Raw genomic sequence first — 15,895 nt, 5'->3', positions numbered from 1 at the left:
GCAGAGGCACACGCACACGCAGAGGCACACACACACGCACAGGTGCGCACACACACACACACGCACACGCAGAGGCACACACACACACACACGCACACGCAGAGGCACACACACACACACACGCACACGCAGAGGCACACACACACACACACGCAGAGGCACACACACACACACACACACGCAGAGGCACACACACACACACACACACACACACGCAGAGGCAGACACACACACACACGCACACACACGTGCAGAGGCACATACACACACACACGCGCAGAGGCACACACACACAAACACACGCGCGCAGAGGCACACACACACACACACGCGCAGAGGCACACACACACGCGCAGAGGCACACACACACACACACACGCGCAGAGGCACACACACACACGCGCAGAGGCACACACACACACACACACGTGCAGAGGCACACACACACACACACGCGCAGAGGCACACACACACACACACACGCGCAGAGGCACACACACACACACACGCGCAGAGGCACACACACACACACACGCGCAGAGGCACACACACACACACACGCGCAGAGGCACACACACACACACACGCGCAGAGGCACACACACACACACACACACACACATATACGCAGAGGCACAAACACACACACACACATATACGCAGAGGCACAAACACACACACACATAAACGCAGAGGCACACACACACACACACACACACACACACACGCGCAGAGGTACACACACACACACGCACACGCAGAGGCACACACACACAAACACGCACATGCAGAGGCACACACACACACACACGCAGAGGCACACACACACACGCAGAGGCGCACACACACACACACACACACGCGCAGAGGCGCACACACACACACACACGCGCAGAGGCACACACACACACACATATACGCACACACACACACACATATACGCACACACACACACACATATTCGCAGAGGCACACACACACACACACACACATATACGCAGAGGCACAAACACACACACACACATATACGCAGAGGCACAAACACACACACACACACGCAGAGGCACACACACACACACACACACACACGCAGAGGCACACACACACACACACACACACGCAGAGGCACACACACACACACACACGCAGAGGCACACACACACACACACACACGCAGAGGCACACACACACACGCAGAGGCACACACACACACACACACGCACACGCAGAGGCGCACACACACGCACACGCAGAGGCACACGCACACGCAGAGGCGCACACACACGCACACGCAGAGGCACACACACACGCACACACGCACACGCAGAGGCACACACACACGCACACACGCACACGCAGAGGCAGACACACACACACACACACACACGCAGAGGCAGACACACACACGCACGCAGAGGCAGACACACACACGCACGCAGAGGCAGACACACACACGCACGCAGAGGCAGACACACACACGCACGCAGAGGCAGACACACACACGCACGCAGAGGCAGACACACACACGCACGCAGAGGCAGACACACACACGCACGCAGAGGCAGACACACACACGCACGCAGAGGCAGACACACACACGCACGCAGAGGCACACACACACACGCACGCAGAGGCACACACACACACGCACGCAGAGGCACACACACACACGCACGCAGAGGCACACACACACACGCACGCAGAGGCACACACACACACGCACGCAGAGGCACACACACACACGCACGCAGAGGCACACACACACACGCACACAGAGGCACACACACACGCACACAGAGGCACACACACACACGCACACAGAGGCACACACACACACGCACACAGAGGCACGCACACACGCAGAGGCACACAGACACACACACACGCACAGGCACACGCAGAGGCACACGCAGAGGCACACGCAGAGGCAGAGGCAGACACACACACACGCAGAGGCGCAGACACACACACACGCAGAGGCGCAGACACACACACACGCAGAGGCGCAGACACACACACACGCAGAGGCGCAGACACACACACGCAGAGGCGCAGACACACACACGCAGAGGCGCAGACACACACACACGCAGAGGCGCAGACACACACACACACACACGCAGAGGCGCAGACACACACACACACACACGCAGAGGCGCAGACACACACACACACACGCAGAGGCGCAGACACACACACACACGCAGAGGCGCAGACACACACACACACGCAGAGGCGCAGACACACACACACGCAGAGGCGCAGACACACACACACGCAGAGGCGCAGACACACACACACGCAGAGGCGCAGACACACACACACGCAGAGGCGCAGACACACACACACGCAGAGGCGCAGACACACACACACGCAGAGGCGCAGACACACACACACGCAGAGGCGCAGACACACACACACGCAGAGGCGTAGACGCAGAGACACACACAGACACACAGACAGAGGCATACACACACACAGACACACACGGGCACAGATAGACACACACGGGCACAGAGACAAGGGCACAGAGACACGGGCACAGAGACACGGGCACAGAGACACACATAAGCACGTACTGAAACATGCACTCATGTTCGCTAAGGGGCTGAATTTTCCAGTGGGCATCAGGACTCCGACATTGGGATCTTATGCTGCTTCTGACCCCATTGGCAGTGGCAAAGTGGTATTGTCACAGGTCTAGTATACCAGAGACCCAGGGTAATGCTCTTGGGGCCTGGGTTCGAATCCCACCACGGCAGATGGTGAAATTTGAATCCAATAAAATTCTGGAATTAAAAGCTTAATGAAACCATTATCAATTGTCATAAAATCCCATCGGCCATCTTTACCCTGGTCTGGCCTACATGACACACACACCCACAGAAATGTGGTTGACTTCTAAATGCCCTCTGAACAAGGGCAATTAGAGATGGGCAATAAATGCTGGCCTAGCCAGTGATGCCCACATCCCATGAACCAGTCAAAAAAAATCAAAGACACAAAGGAACACTCACTCACACAAATAGAGAGACATAGAGAGAGACAAACACAAGGTGATGCACAGAGGCGGCAGCAAACATGTTCCTTACCGGGAGGGTCTGTGCCGTGACGGAAGACTCTTGGTTGATTTGGTGGAGCCCTACATTAAGAAAAGAGAGAGAAATGAGGACCGCATTCATCAAACGCCTCATTCCTGCCTCGTTTGAGTGGATTTAAGGATCCCATCCATTCTGCAGTCTGTCTGGGACGCTGGGAGCCCATTAATAAAGGGCAAAGGGAATTTAAAGGATTGGTTTCATCACAAAAGTTACACTTTGCTTGTTATTATTTGCTTGTTGCCATTCCTGTACTTTACTCCCTGTTGTCGCTCCCCTTTTATTATTCATTCACAGGATGTGGGCAGCCCTGGAAAGGCTGACATTTATTACCCATTCCTGGCTGCCCTGGTGGGGAGCCTTTTGGAACCGCTGGTGATGATTTGATACAACTGAGTGCTTTGCTCCGACACTTCAGATGGTCATGTTGGTGTGGGACTGAAGTTACATATCAGCCATAAGGGTGCCTGGTTTCCCTTCCTAAAGGGGAACCATTTTTTACAACAATTTGGACAGCTTCACCATCACTCACTGAGGCCAACCGGTTATTTCCAGCTAATTTGTTGTAAACTTAAGAGCAAACCTCAAATTGATGTGATAGGATTTGAACTCACCGTCTCTGGATTATACCTCCAGTACAATCACTACCACATGAGGTCAGACTGAGCACAGTATCTTTCCTAATGGGAAAAAACCCTCTTCACTCCCTGTTTTTGCAGAAGAACTGAAACGTCACTAGAAGGAGGCCAGGCTGCGGCCTCCCGACAGGACTCCTCACACCATGTGCTCCTCCCTGCACTCGACCCTGCGAGGCTTCACAGAGTCACACCAAATGCAGCAGAAAGGTGTGAAGCCCAACCCTCAACATACTCACAGCTGCCTGTCCCTTACCTTCTGTATTACAGGGTCTTTACAGTCGGGATATCTCCAAACACAAGCTAACTAATGGATGCACAGTTATGTCAAGCAAGCTACTGATGCTTCACTTCTCCTCAGCCTGAAATTTTGCCAACTCTCAGACGAGCAACCAGCAGCACTGGGACGCTGCACAGACAGGATTGGATTCCCTGGAGTTCAGCTGATCATCATCATACCCAACATACTTGCTCACTCCAAGCTGTCAACAGGAGAGGACTGCACTCTCTCAATGCGGGGCTCCTGAGGGAATTTGTCCTCATTCACCCTCTTGTTCCTTTTACCAATTATTTTAAATCTTGTGATTTCTGCTCAGTGACCTACATGACAGAGGAAATAGATCCTCCTTATTTGCTCTACCAAAACCCCTCGCAATTTTAAACCCCTCTTTTAAATCTCCCCTTAATCTTCTCTGCTCTAAGGGGAACTGTCCCAGCTTCTCCAGTCTCTCCACGTTACTCATGTCCCTCAAACCGGATATTATCCCGGATCAGGGAATCACCCAGATATCAATCTCCTCTGACATCCTCCTCAAGTCTGATGTCCGGTATTGGGCATGACACCCCAGCTGAGGCCTAACCAATGATTTGTAAAGGGTTAACATGATTTCTTTCTTTTCATATTCAATGCTCCTATTTAAAGCCAAGTATCCCATTTCACTTGCCTACATTACAACAGTGACTGCATTTCAAGAGTACATTATTGTCTGTGAAGCACTCTGGGACATTCTGAGGTCATGACTGGTGTTTTATAAAATGCAAACCTGTTTTTTTTTTCCTTTCAACTGCCTGTCACCTTTGAGGGTTTGTGGATATGAACTCCCCAGGTCTCTCTGCTCTTGCACCCTCTCAAAGCCAAACCATTTAGATTATACTGCCTCTCCAAAAGTGTATCACTTTACACCTGTCACATCAAACTGCATCTGCCATGTGCCTGCCCATTTCACCAGCGTGTCTCTGTTTTACTGAAATCTGTGACTATCCTGCTCACTATTTGATACATTACAAAGTTTTATATCATCCACAACTTCACAACTGGCCCCCTATCCCTAAAATCAGGTCATTTACATCTAACAAGGAAAGCAATGAAACTAAAACAGACTGCAGAGGACTCTGTCCCTCCAGTCAGAAAAAAATATCTGTTCACTACTAGTCCCTCGCTGGAATTTTCCGGCCCCATTGGCATCGGGCGTCATGGCGGGCTGGGGGTTGGGGGGGGGTGGGGGAAACAATATGGCGCAAAGGCCAAAAATCAGTTTTACATCATTGTGAAACCAGTTTGCAATCCTCCGCTTCACCCGTCAATGGCGGGTCGCATTTCCTGCTGTCCAATTTCGGGAATGTCATTTTAATACATTTCCATCTAATTATAAGCCCTGCTCGCTGGAATCAGTCCCCCACATCAAATTTACCACACACTTCGGCATGACTTCAGAACGATGTGCTTCACAACTGCATTTAAATGGCGTGCCCCTGGAGAGCTGAACTTCGAGGGGAACTCAGAGGTAAGCGCACACAACTTTGCTCACAAGCATCACCCGCAGGACATCAAGGAAGAGGCGCTGCGCATTCGGGGATGGGCACTGGCAATTCGCTTTTTCCCAGCTGGTTTTCAGTGTGGTGCCGGGGTAAGGGCTCCAGTGCGGGTCAGGGTGTGAGAGGCAAGGCAGCACAGACTGAAGTAAGCACTCAAGCACATGCTGGGGGGGTGGAGGGCAAGGAAGCACAGGTTGAAGGAAATACTCAAGCACATGTCGGGGGGTGGGGGTTGGGGCGAGATAGGGTGACGGAAGCAGTGAGGACAGTCCTAACATCCTCACCTTGCATCTGTGAACGTTTGACTCCTGTGTGGCTGATGGCAGCGCACATACCCTCAGTGCTTAGGCTCATGTCATGGAGATGCAGTGGAGGCCCACTAGTCACTAGATTCCAGAAGGATGATGACAACATGCAGTGAGGACACTCCATTGATCTTCACACAGCCTCTTTGAATATCTGACTCCTGTCTGGCTGAGGGCAGCTCGCTTGCGCTCTGTGATCAGGGTCATATCATGTCGATGCAGCCGTGAAACTTTAAAAGCACCTGATCTTTTGCCAGCCTTCAGCACCTGAGCGCTTCAGGAGCACAGCATCCCTGGTCACAGATGCTGAAGATATTGGGGCCAGCCCCACCTCAAAGGTGCTGAGAGCACAGGAGAGAAGATGGAACTCTGTGGCACCTGCCCACAACATTCTGGCAGCAATGACCAGCACCGCCGAGGTGCAGACATCAGTAATGTGCCCAGTGAGTGTGAAGCTGGACCATCACTTTGGTCTGAAGGTTACATACAGCACAGGGAAGAGGCCCTGGACTGAGACAATTGCCTTTATCTTGTGCAGGAACCAAGGTTTCACATCTGAACGACATGAACACTGCTCATCAGAACAAGGAGACATTCTTGGGAGTTTATTGACAATAGTGAACATTAATTACAAGTGATTAACATTTGTGCCCATGCAGTGAAACTGCATCTTCTAAACTTTCCTAACCCTGCTGCTATGTCTTGGTGCTCCCCGGACATCCACAGCAGAGGTGGAGGCAGCCTGCTGACTGCGACGCCCTGTCTGTGATGACTTTGGTGGGCGTCCTCTGGAGGGCCCTGGCCTGCTTTCGGGGTCCTGCTGTGTGGCAGTGGCACCCTCCTCGGCCTGTGGAGCTGGAGCTGCTGGGGTCACAGGAAGAGGGGATTCGGATGGGATGTACACTCCTGGAGTCACCTGGATGGATGGGCCCAGAATGTGCACCTGCTGATCCTCCTCCCTATGGGTGCCCGAGGGCCCCTGGCTGACCGCTTAAGGAGAAGAGGTATCTGGAGTGAGCTCGAACTGCCCGCACCCCTCTCGTGTACACACTGTTGGAGGCCAACTATGGCATCAGCGCTGGAGTTCAGCCCGCGCAGCAGTGACGTCCTGGACCTAGGCCTCCATGGCAGCCGCCAGCCTACCAGCGTTGACCTCGGTGCATTGGCATGCCGGCGCTATCACCTCAGCCTGAAGGCAGATGGACTCCTCCACCATCCCTTGTGACCCCGAGGCTACTCTAGAACGAGGTGTGTGTCTCTGTGCCAGTGGAGGGCGTGGGTGAGCGCTGTAACGGGTCTTCAATTAGGGTGTCATCAGATTCCTCTTCTAAGGTGTTTTCAGGGCTTGAGTTGAGGAACTGGCTTGTGGACCCCCTCAGCTGTTTCCCAGATGTGCCTGCGAAAGCATGGGGAGCTAATTCATGCATGGCAGTGGCCTGTGAAACAGGACACGTCACTCACAGCATTGTTGTCTGATGGATGTTGCACTGCTGGATCCTCACTTGGTAGATCAGCACCGACCTCACCGTCAGCACAGGACTGGTCCAGATCCTCGCCAGCCAGCTGGATGGCTCTGTTTTCAAAGTCTCTGAGGACCTTGATGTCAGGCACTTCTCCACCTCTCCATTTTGTTGCGTGCCAGTTGGTCTTGCATGAATACAGATTGAGAGAGTGACAGGATGCCTGCCAGGCTAATGAAAAGGATGCCTAGCACCTATGGGTAGTGAGTAGTGCCACGGACAGGGTGAGGACACGATCCGCAGGACAGATGAAGGTGTGTGTGAGAAAGTGAATGGTGTTGTCCTTGAACTGGCAGTGAGTGAGATCCCTGTGGATGTGTGATGGGTTTGTGAGTGTGTGAGTTGAGAGTGATGAGAAGAGTGACTTAACCTGGCAGAACAGAGAACATTCATCCTCTTGCGGCACTGGGCAAGGAAGGATGTAAATGCATTGGAAGCAGTTCAGAGCAGGTTTACCAGGCTAATACCTGGAATGGGTGGGTTGTCTTATGAGGTAAGGTTGGACAGGCTAGGCTTGTATCCACTGGAGTTTAGAAGAGTAAGAGGTGACTTGATTGAAACATAAGATCCTGAGGGACCTTGACAGGGTAGATGTGGAGAGGATGTTTCTTCTTGTGGGAGAATCTAGAACCAGGGGTCAGTGTTTAAAAATGAGGGGTCGTCCATTTAAAACAGAGATGAGGGGAAATGTTTTCACTCAGAGTCGCAACTCTTTGGAAGGTGGTGGAAGCAGAGTCTTTGAGTATTTTTAAAAGTAGAAGTGGATAGATTCTTGGTAAGCAAGGGAGTGGTAGGTTATCGGAGGTAGGCAGGATTCAATTTTGAGTTTGCTATGAGATCAGACATGATTTTATTGGATGGTGGAGCAGGCTCAAGGGTCTGAATGGCCAACTACTGCTCCTTTTTCGTATGTTTGTATGTTTCCAACCCCCCACACCGCACTTTGTGCAAATCTGGGACGATTCCACCCTCTGTCTCCTATCCCTCAGCTAATTCCATACTCCAGCTACCAACATTCCTTTGATATACCACGAGATTTTATTATCCCAATAAGTCTGTTATGTGGCACCTTCACCAAATGCCTTTTAAAAGTGCATATATCAAACATTTATTGCAGACTTCACCAACAATCCCCGTTACATCATCAAAACACTCATTTGGAGAGCTGATGTAGGCACAATGAGCCGAATGGCCTCCTTCTGTGCCATTAAAATTCTGTGATTCTGTGAGCTCAGTCAGGTTAGTCTGACACAATTTGCTTTTAACAAATGCATGTTGTCTCTTATTAATCCATGCTTCTCCACGTGAGAATTACCCTCTACTATTTTTTCCACCCCTGATGTTAGAATAAATATGGTGCAAATTGTTTGCCTGAATTTAATAATTGCATTGGGTTAGCCCAGTGTGGATTGCAAGTGGGCACAGAAGTGGGGAAGGAGGGGGACTGTGTGGGCAGAAGAGCTCAGGCGGGAGCTGTCACATGACCATGTTGACAATCGAGCTATTCAACCTTGGGCTGCATCACAGCCATGCCTGGCGTCTACACACTTGCCCCTTCTAGCTGGAAATCCTGGATAATGATACAGGGGCAGAAACCCTGGATGATATGCCTCCTCACAATCCCCTAAACCTAGAGACACTGGAGGGTTGGCTGAGCGAGATCTGGAAAAGCAAGGTGCTAAAAACAAAAACGCACTTGTTGGTTTCCAGTTATTGGGAACTTCTTTGAACACTCTAGGGCCGGAATTTTGTGCCCCTGCCCCTCCCACGCCCAGGAGCGGGTAGGCAGTTGGAGGAAGGCTGTAAAATTGGGTGACGTGCTGGGCCATATAAAGACCTCCTCCTACAGCCGCAGCTGGCATTTTACCAGGGGCAGAGGGGTTGTGCCTACCCCACATGATAAGGCAGCCAGGTAAACACTGGCAGCCTGACAGTGGAGCATTCTGGGAGAAGTCAGCGCAGTCACCACGACTCAGGAGGGAATCAAGGAGAAGGACTCTTGCACTCAACAATTGAAAAAGAGCGCAGATCTTGAAGGCAGGTCAGTTGAAAAAGAGCGCGGAGATTGAAAATAAAAGGAGGGGAAGCTGAAGAGGAGCGGCGAGCCTGTGAGAGGCCAGTGGGCGAGTAGCCCAGTGATGGAGTGGAGCTTTGAGGCTTTGGCTCGAGAGGCTTAGGCGAGCAGAGGTTGAGTACGAGCTTGCTCCCAGTGGGGTAGGGCCGGGTAAAGTCCTTTTAAGTAAATTAGGAGTAGGTAATGGAGGCAGCAGTCGGGGCAGTCGAGTGCTCAGAATGCAGCATGTGGGAAGTCATGGACAGCACAATTGTCCCTGATGACTACACCTGCAAAAGGTGCAACCAGCTACAGCTCCTGAGAAGCCGAGTTAGGGAACTGGAGCTGGAGCTGGATGAACTTCGGATCATTCGGGAGGCAGAGGCAGTAATAGACAGGAGTTTCAGGGAGACAGTCACCCCTAAAAGTCAGGAGGCAGGCAGCTGGGTGAATGTCAGGAGAGGGAAGGGGAATAGACAGAAAGAGCAGAGCACCCCTGTGGCCGTTCCCATCAACAATAGGTATACCGTTTTGGATACTGTTGGTGGGGACGACCTACCAGGGACAAGTTGTAGTGGTCGTGTCTCTGGCACCGAGGCTGGACCCTCAGCTCAGATAGGAGGGAGGGAAAAGAGGAGAGCAGTAGTGATAGGGGATTCGATAGTCAGGGGGACAGATAGGAGGTTCTGTGGGAGAGATCGAGAATCCCGGATGGTCTGTTGCCTCCCTGGTGCCAGGGTCCGCGATATCTCGGATCGAGTTCTCAATATTCTCAGGAGGGTGAACAGCCAGATGTCGTGGTCCATGTAGGGACCAATGACGTGGATAGGAAGGAGGAGGAGGTCCTGCAAAGAGAGTTTAGGGAATTAGGTGCAAAGTTGAAGGACAGGACCTCCAGGGTTACGATCTCAGGAGTGCTACCCGTGCCACGTGCTGGTGAGGCTAGAAATAGGAGGATAATGCAGCTAAATACGTGGCTCAAGAGATGGTGCAGGAGGGAGGGCTTCATGTTTCTTGACGATTGGGCTCTGTTCCAGGGAAGGTGGGACCTGTTCCGACGGGACGGTTTGCACCTGAACTGGAGAGGGACTAACATCCTTGCGGGTAGGTGTGCTAGTGCTGCTCCGGGGCGTTTAAACTAGATTTGCAGGGGGAGGGGAACCAGAGTGTTAGAGCAGATAGTGAGGTGGAGGAGGATAAAGGTCAAGCGAGGAATGCATGTATAGACAGAAATCAAGGGTCCATACGTGATAGAAATGTTCTCAGATGCATCTATTTCAATGCAAGGAGTATTGTCAGAAAGGCAGATGTGCTTAGGGCGTGGATTGCACGTGGGATTATGACATTATTGCTATTAGTGAGACTTGGTTGCAGGTGGGGCAGGACTGGCAGCTCAATGTTCCGGGGTTCCGTTGTTTCAGACATGATAGAAGGGGAGGGATGAAAGGGGGAGGAGTGGCATTACTAGTCAGGGAAAATATCACAGCTGTGCGTAAGCAGGACAGCCCGGAGGGCTCGTCTACAGAGGCCATATGGGTGGAGCTGAGGAATGGGAAAGGTGTGACCACACTAATAGGGTTGTATTATAGACCGCCCAATAGTCAGAGAGAATTGGAGGAGCAAATCTGTAGAGAGATAGCAGACCGATGTAAGAAACAGAAAGTTGTGATAGTAGGAGATTTTAACTTTCCACATATTGACTGGGACTCCCATACTGTAAAAGGGCTGAATGGCTTGGAGTTTGTCAAATGTGTTCAGGAAAGTTTTCTAAATCAATATATAGAGGTACCAACGAGAGAGGATGCAATACTTGATCTCCTATTAGGGAACCAGACAGGCCAGGTGACAGAAGTATGTGTAACTCTTTCGAGTTATCAACAGTTCGCATGTAACTCTTTCGAGTACATTCACAGTTCTTTGGTTTCCGGGAGTGGGACATGAACCCACAACCTTCTGATTCAAAGGCGAGGGTGCTATGAACTGAGCCACAGCTGACACCTCCAGAAGTATGTGTAGGCGAACATTTTGGGTCCAGTGACCACAATGTCATTAGTTTTAAGTTAATTATGGATAAAGATAGGTCTGGTCCTCGAGTTGAGATTCCAAATTGGAGAAAGGCCAATTTTGTGGAAATGAGAAAGGATCTAGGAAGAGTGGATTGGCATAAGTTGTTTTCTGGCAAGGATGTGTTCAGTAAGTGGAAGGCATTCAAAGGCGAAATTTTGAGAGTGCAGAGTTTGCACGTTCCTGTCAGGATTAAAGGAAAAGTTAACAGGCATAGGGAACCTTGGTTTTGAAGGGATATTGGCGATCTGGTTAAGAAGAAGAGAGAGGTGTATAGCAGGTATAGGCAACAAGAAGCAAATGAGGTACTCGTAGAGTATAGAAAATGTAAGAAAATACTAAAGAAGGAAATCAGGAAGGCAAAAAGAAGACATGAGGTTGCTTTGACAGATAATGTGAAGGTAAACCCGAAGGGTTTCTACAAGTATATTAAGAGTAAAAGGATAGTAAGGGACACAATTGGTCCCCTTGAAGATCAGAGTGGTCGTCTATGTGTGGAGCCTCACGAGATGGGGGAGATCTTAAACAGTTTTTTTGCATCAGTATTTACTCAGGAAACTGGCATAGTGTATAAGGAAGGAAGGGAAACAAGCAGTAGTTTCATGGAACATATAGAGATTAAAGAGGAGGAGGTGCTTGCTGCCTTACAGCGAATAAAGGTAGATAAATCCCCCGGGCCTGACATGATATTCCCTCGGACCTTGAGGGAGACTAGTGTAGAAATTGCAGGGACCCTGGCAGAAATATTTAAAAAGTCCTTAGCCACGGGTGAGGTGCCGGAGAATTGGAGGGTAGCTCATGTTGTTCCGTTGTTTAAAAAAGGCTCCAAAAGTAAACCAGGTAATTACAGGCCAGTGAGCCTGACGTCAGTAGTAGGTAAATTATTGGAAGGTGTTCTGAGAGATCGGATATATAATTATTTGGACAGCCAAGGGCTGATTAAGGATAGTCAGCATGGCTTTGTGCGTGGTAGGTCGTGTTTAACGAACCTTGTAGAGTTTTTCGAGGAGGTTACCAAGAAAGTAGATGAAGGAAAGGCTGTGGATGTTGTCTACATGGACTTTAGTAAGGCCTTTGACAAGGTCCCACATGGGAGGTTAGTTCAGAAGGTTCAGACACTTGGTATCCATGGAGAGGTTGTAAACTGGATTCGAAATTGGCTGTGTGGGAGAAGACAGAGAGTGGTAGTGGATGATTGCTTCTCAGACTGGAGGTCTGTGACTAGTGGTGTGCCTCAGGGATCTGTACTGGGACCATTGTTGTTTGTTGTCTATATCAATGATTTGGATGATAATGTGGTGAATTGGATCAGCAAGTTTGCTGATGACACTAAGATTGGAGGCATTGTGGACAGTGAGGAAGGCTTTCAAAGCTTGCAGAGAGATCTGGACCAACTGGAAAAATGGGCCAGAAAATGGCAGATGGAATTTAATGCGGAAAAGTGTGAGGTGTTACATTTTGGAAGGTAAAACCAAGGTAGGACATACACAGTAAATGGTAGGGCACTGAGGAGTGCGGAGGAACAAAGGGATCTGGGAGTTCAGATACATAATTCCCTGAAAGTGGCGTCACAGGTAGACAAGGTTGTAAAGAAAGTTTTTGGCATACTGGCCTTCATAAATCAAAGTATTGAGTATAGGAGTTGGGATGTTATGGTGAGGTTGTATAAGACATTGGTGAGGCCAACTTTGGAGCATTGTGTGCAGTTCTGGTCGCCTAACTACAGGAAGGATAACAGTAAGATTGAGAGAGTGCAGAGAAGATTTACTAGGATGTTGCCGCGTCTTAAGGAGTTGAGTTACAGGGAAAGGTTAAACAGGTTAGGACTTTATTCCTTGGAGCGTAGAAGAATGAGGGGAGATTTGATAGAAGTTTACAAAATTGTGAGGGGTATAGACAGAGTAAATGCGAGTAGGCTCTTTCCACTTAGATTAGGAGAAATAAACACGAGAGGACATGGCTTTAGGGTGAAAGGGGAAAGGTTTAGGGGGAACATTAGGGGGAACTTCTTCACTCAGAGTGGTGAGAGTGTGGAAGGAGCTGCCATCTGACATGGTAAATGCGAGCTCACTCTTAAGTTTTAAGAATAAATTACATAGATACATGGATGGGAGAGGTTTGGAGGGTTACGGACTAGGTGCAGGTCAATGGGACTAGCGGAATAATATTTCGGCACAGACTAGAAGGGCCGAATGGCCTGTTTTTCTGTGCTGTAGTGTTCTATGGATGTATGGTCTCCTGTTCGAGCACCCTGTACCCAATGGAGACCCTTCCGCAACAGTGATCACCCTCCCACCAGCCACCCGATTGTGGCCCCCCCAATCCCCTCACCTGGGCCTGCCTGACTGATCCCGGCAAAACTACCCCACTTAGCTCCATGTCCAGCCTCCAGTGATGATTCTGGTGGGGTCTGGCTAGAGTCCCCACCAGATGCCACCACCCCCCCTCGCCTTGTTGTGACTTAGGAGCTGCTAGCCAATCAGCTGGCCAGCAGCGATCAGAGGCAGGACTTCCTTCCAGATGAGGGTAGAAGCCACAACCTGAGCCAATTAACAGGGTGACAGGCTGAAAATTAGGATGGGGCTTCCCGGCTGTGCAGAGGCAGGTTCGCCCCAACTTTTCAGCTGGGGTGTAGGTTCACCACCTCTGTGAAAAATTTCAGTTTATTTCTTTATTCATTCCTAAGGTCCAGGTGTCGCTACTAAGTCAAGAATTCATTGCCCATCCCTAATTGCCCTTGAGAAGGTGGTGGTGAGCTGCCTTCTTGAACCGCTGCAGTCCATGTGGTGAAGGTACACCCACAGTGCTGTTAGGGAGGGAGTTCCAGGAATTTGACCCATCGACAGTGAAGGAACGGAGATATATTTCCAAGTCAGGATGGTGAGTGACTTGGAGGGGAACTTCCAGCCTGTGGTGCCTCCAGAAAGCATCTGGACTCTTGAATCTGTTATCCTTTGCTCCACACAAGGGTGGGGGTAATGAGAGCAAGAGGACATTTCCCTAACAGGCCCCTTGCTCAGGGAGATCTCTTAGATTCCTCAAAGGGCAGCGGATAGCGAGTTTTCCCTCACAGCTAATGGGGTAAGCACAAGAACACTGGTCACGTGACAAACCTCGTCCAATCCCCTCCCCCTCCCAATCATACACCCCCAGGCACCACCCTACTCCCCCAGCCAGTCTGCTGCAATTATCCAATTCAGCAGAAGGATTTTCTCCAGAAACTGCCACGGTTCCAGTCACAGAGAGGGAAAATATAAGAGCTTCCTCCCAACTACAGACTCAAACAGCAACCACGCATATAAGGATTGTGTCAAATAAAATCTTCAGCAATCGCATATTCTAACAGCCGTCGACAACCCTCGATCTGAACAGCCAAACTTTTAAACTCATTTACAGCACAGACAGAATAAACTCACGCATTAAGATTTCCAAGATGTTTGGCTCAAGCTCTTTTTCTCTCTCCAGGTTTCCCTGTCCCTCTCTTTATTCCTACAGCTCTCTCTCACTCTCTTCATCTCCCTCTCATTTGAGCTACATATGCTTCAACTCACTCTCTCATCCTCCTTGTTCTTCCCTCTGTCGTTGCTTCACTCTCTTTCCCGCCATCATTCCCCCTCTCTCTTTATCTCCTTCTTACATCTCTTCCCTCCCTCTCCTTCTCAATCTTCTTTCTCCACTGCTCTCATTTCTCTCTCTCTCCTCCTTTCCTCTCCCATCCCAACCCCTCCCTTACATTTGGTACCTGTGAAAGGCTCCTCCAACTCCACCTCCAGGACATTGTTCTCTCTGCGATCTTATCTCAAAGCCCACAGCCAACGAGAAAGGAACAGCCAGCCTGCAGCCAGGGACCGAGGTTCCTTAATTTTGTTTATATTTTAGATCCAGTCACTTGTGATCGATCATGTTAAACAAGACATGTAGTTTTCTTGAACAACGTTGACAGATATCGTTCTCTGTGCTTCACGACATTGAACAGCTTTTGCTCTCTTGTTTCCATTCCTTCCTTCCTTCCCTTGTGGTTAACAACGAGACCACAACATCAACACTCCCTTTGCTTGTTTTTTGCTGCACTTTCCTCCTCCCTAATAATACCCACCCCCTCCATACTGACAACCAGGGTCATGTGTATATCAGCTGATAGCACTAACTAGTGCCTAATGCCATTAATGCTTCAGAGTGAAGCACCTCAAAAATGTCTTATCAAGGCACAGGAAATGAGACCTTAACTCTTTCACAGCAGACTCAACACTACAGCTCTCGACCACATTGAGAAGAGAAAAAGGTAAGTCAGAGAACAGTGATTAACTGACACAAAGCTCAGGTTTTGGCAGAAGAGGAAGCTGACAGGGAGGAGTCCCGCACTTTGGGGGGTGAGTGAGGGAGAGGATTCTTACAGTTTAAAGGGG

General features: G+C 50.1%; 1 protein-coding gene across 10 annotated transcripts in view; it reads right to left on the bottom strand.

Annotated features, from left to right (window-relative positions):
- The window catches only part of tns1b (tensin 1b), a 662,464-nt gene that overhangs the window by 185,174 nt on the left and 461,395 nt on the right, over positions 1 to 15,895 (bottom strand). For 9 of the 10 annotated variants that reach the window (XR_013578019.1, XM_078552748.1, XM_078552745.1 and 6 more), the window contains one exon: positions 3,092 to 3,141. Coding sequence is in view for 9 of the 10 variants with exons in the window: in XM_078552748.1 (XP_078408874.1) it covers positions 3,092 to 3,141 (50 nt within the window). In the remaining variant the exon portion in view is untranslated. Of the gene's footprint in view, positions 1 to 3,091; positions 3,142 to 15,231; positions 15,557 to 15,895 lie in introns of those variants that run through there. The other variant, XM_078552753.1, reaches the window with a different exon arrangement.

Source organism: Cetorhinus maximus, chromosome 11, assembly GCF_964194155.1.
Source record: "Cetorhinus maximus chromosome 11, sCetMax3.hap1.1, whole genome shotgun sequence".
Taxonomy (NCBI): domain Eukaryota; kingdom Metazoa; phylum Chordata; class Chondrichthyes; order Lamniformes; family Cetorhinidae; genus Cetorhinus; species Cetorhinus maximus.
This window is presented reverse-complemented; position numbering and strand designations above follow the sequence as displayed.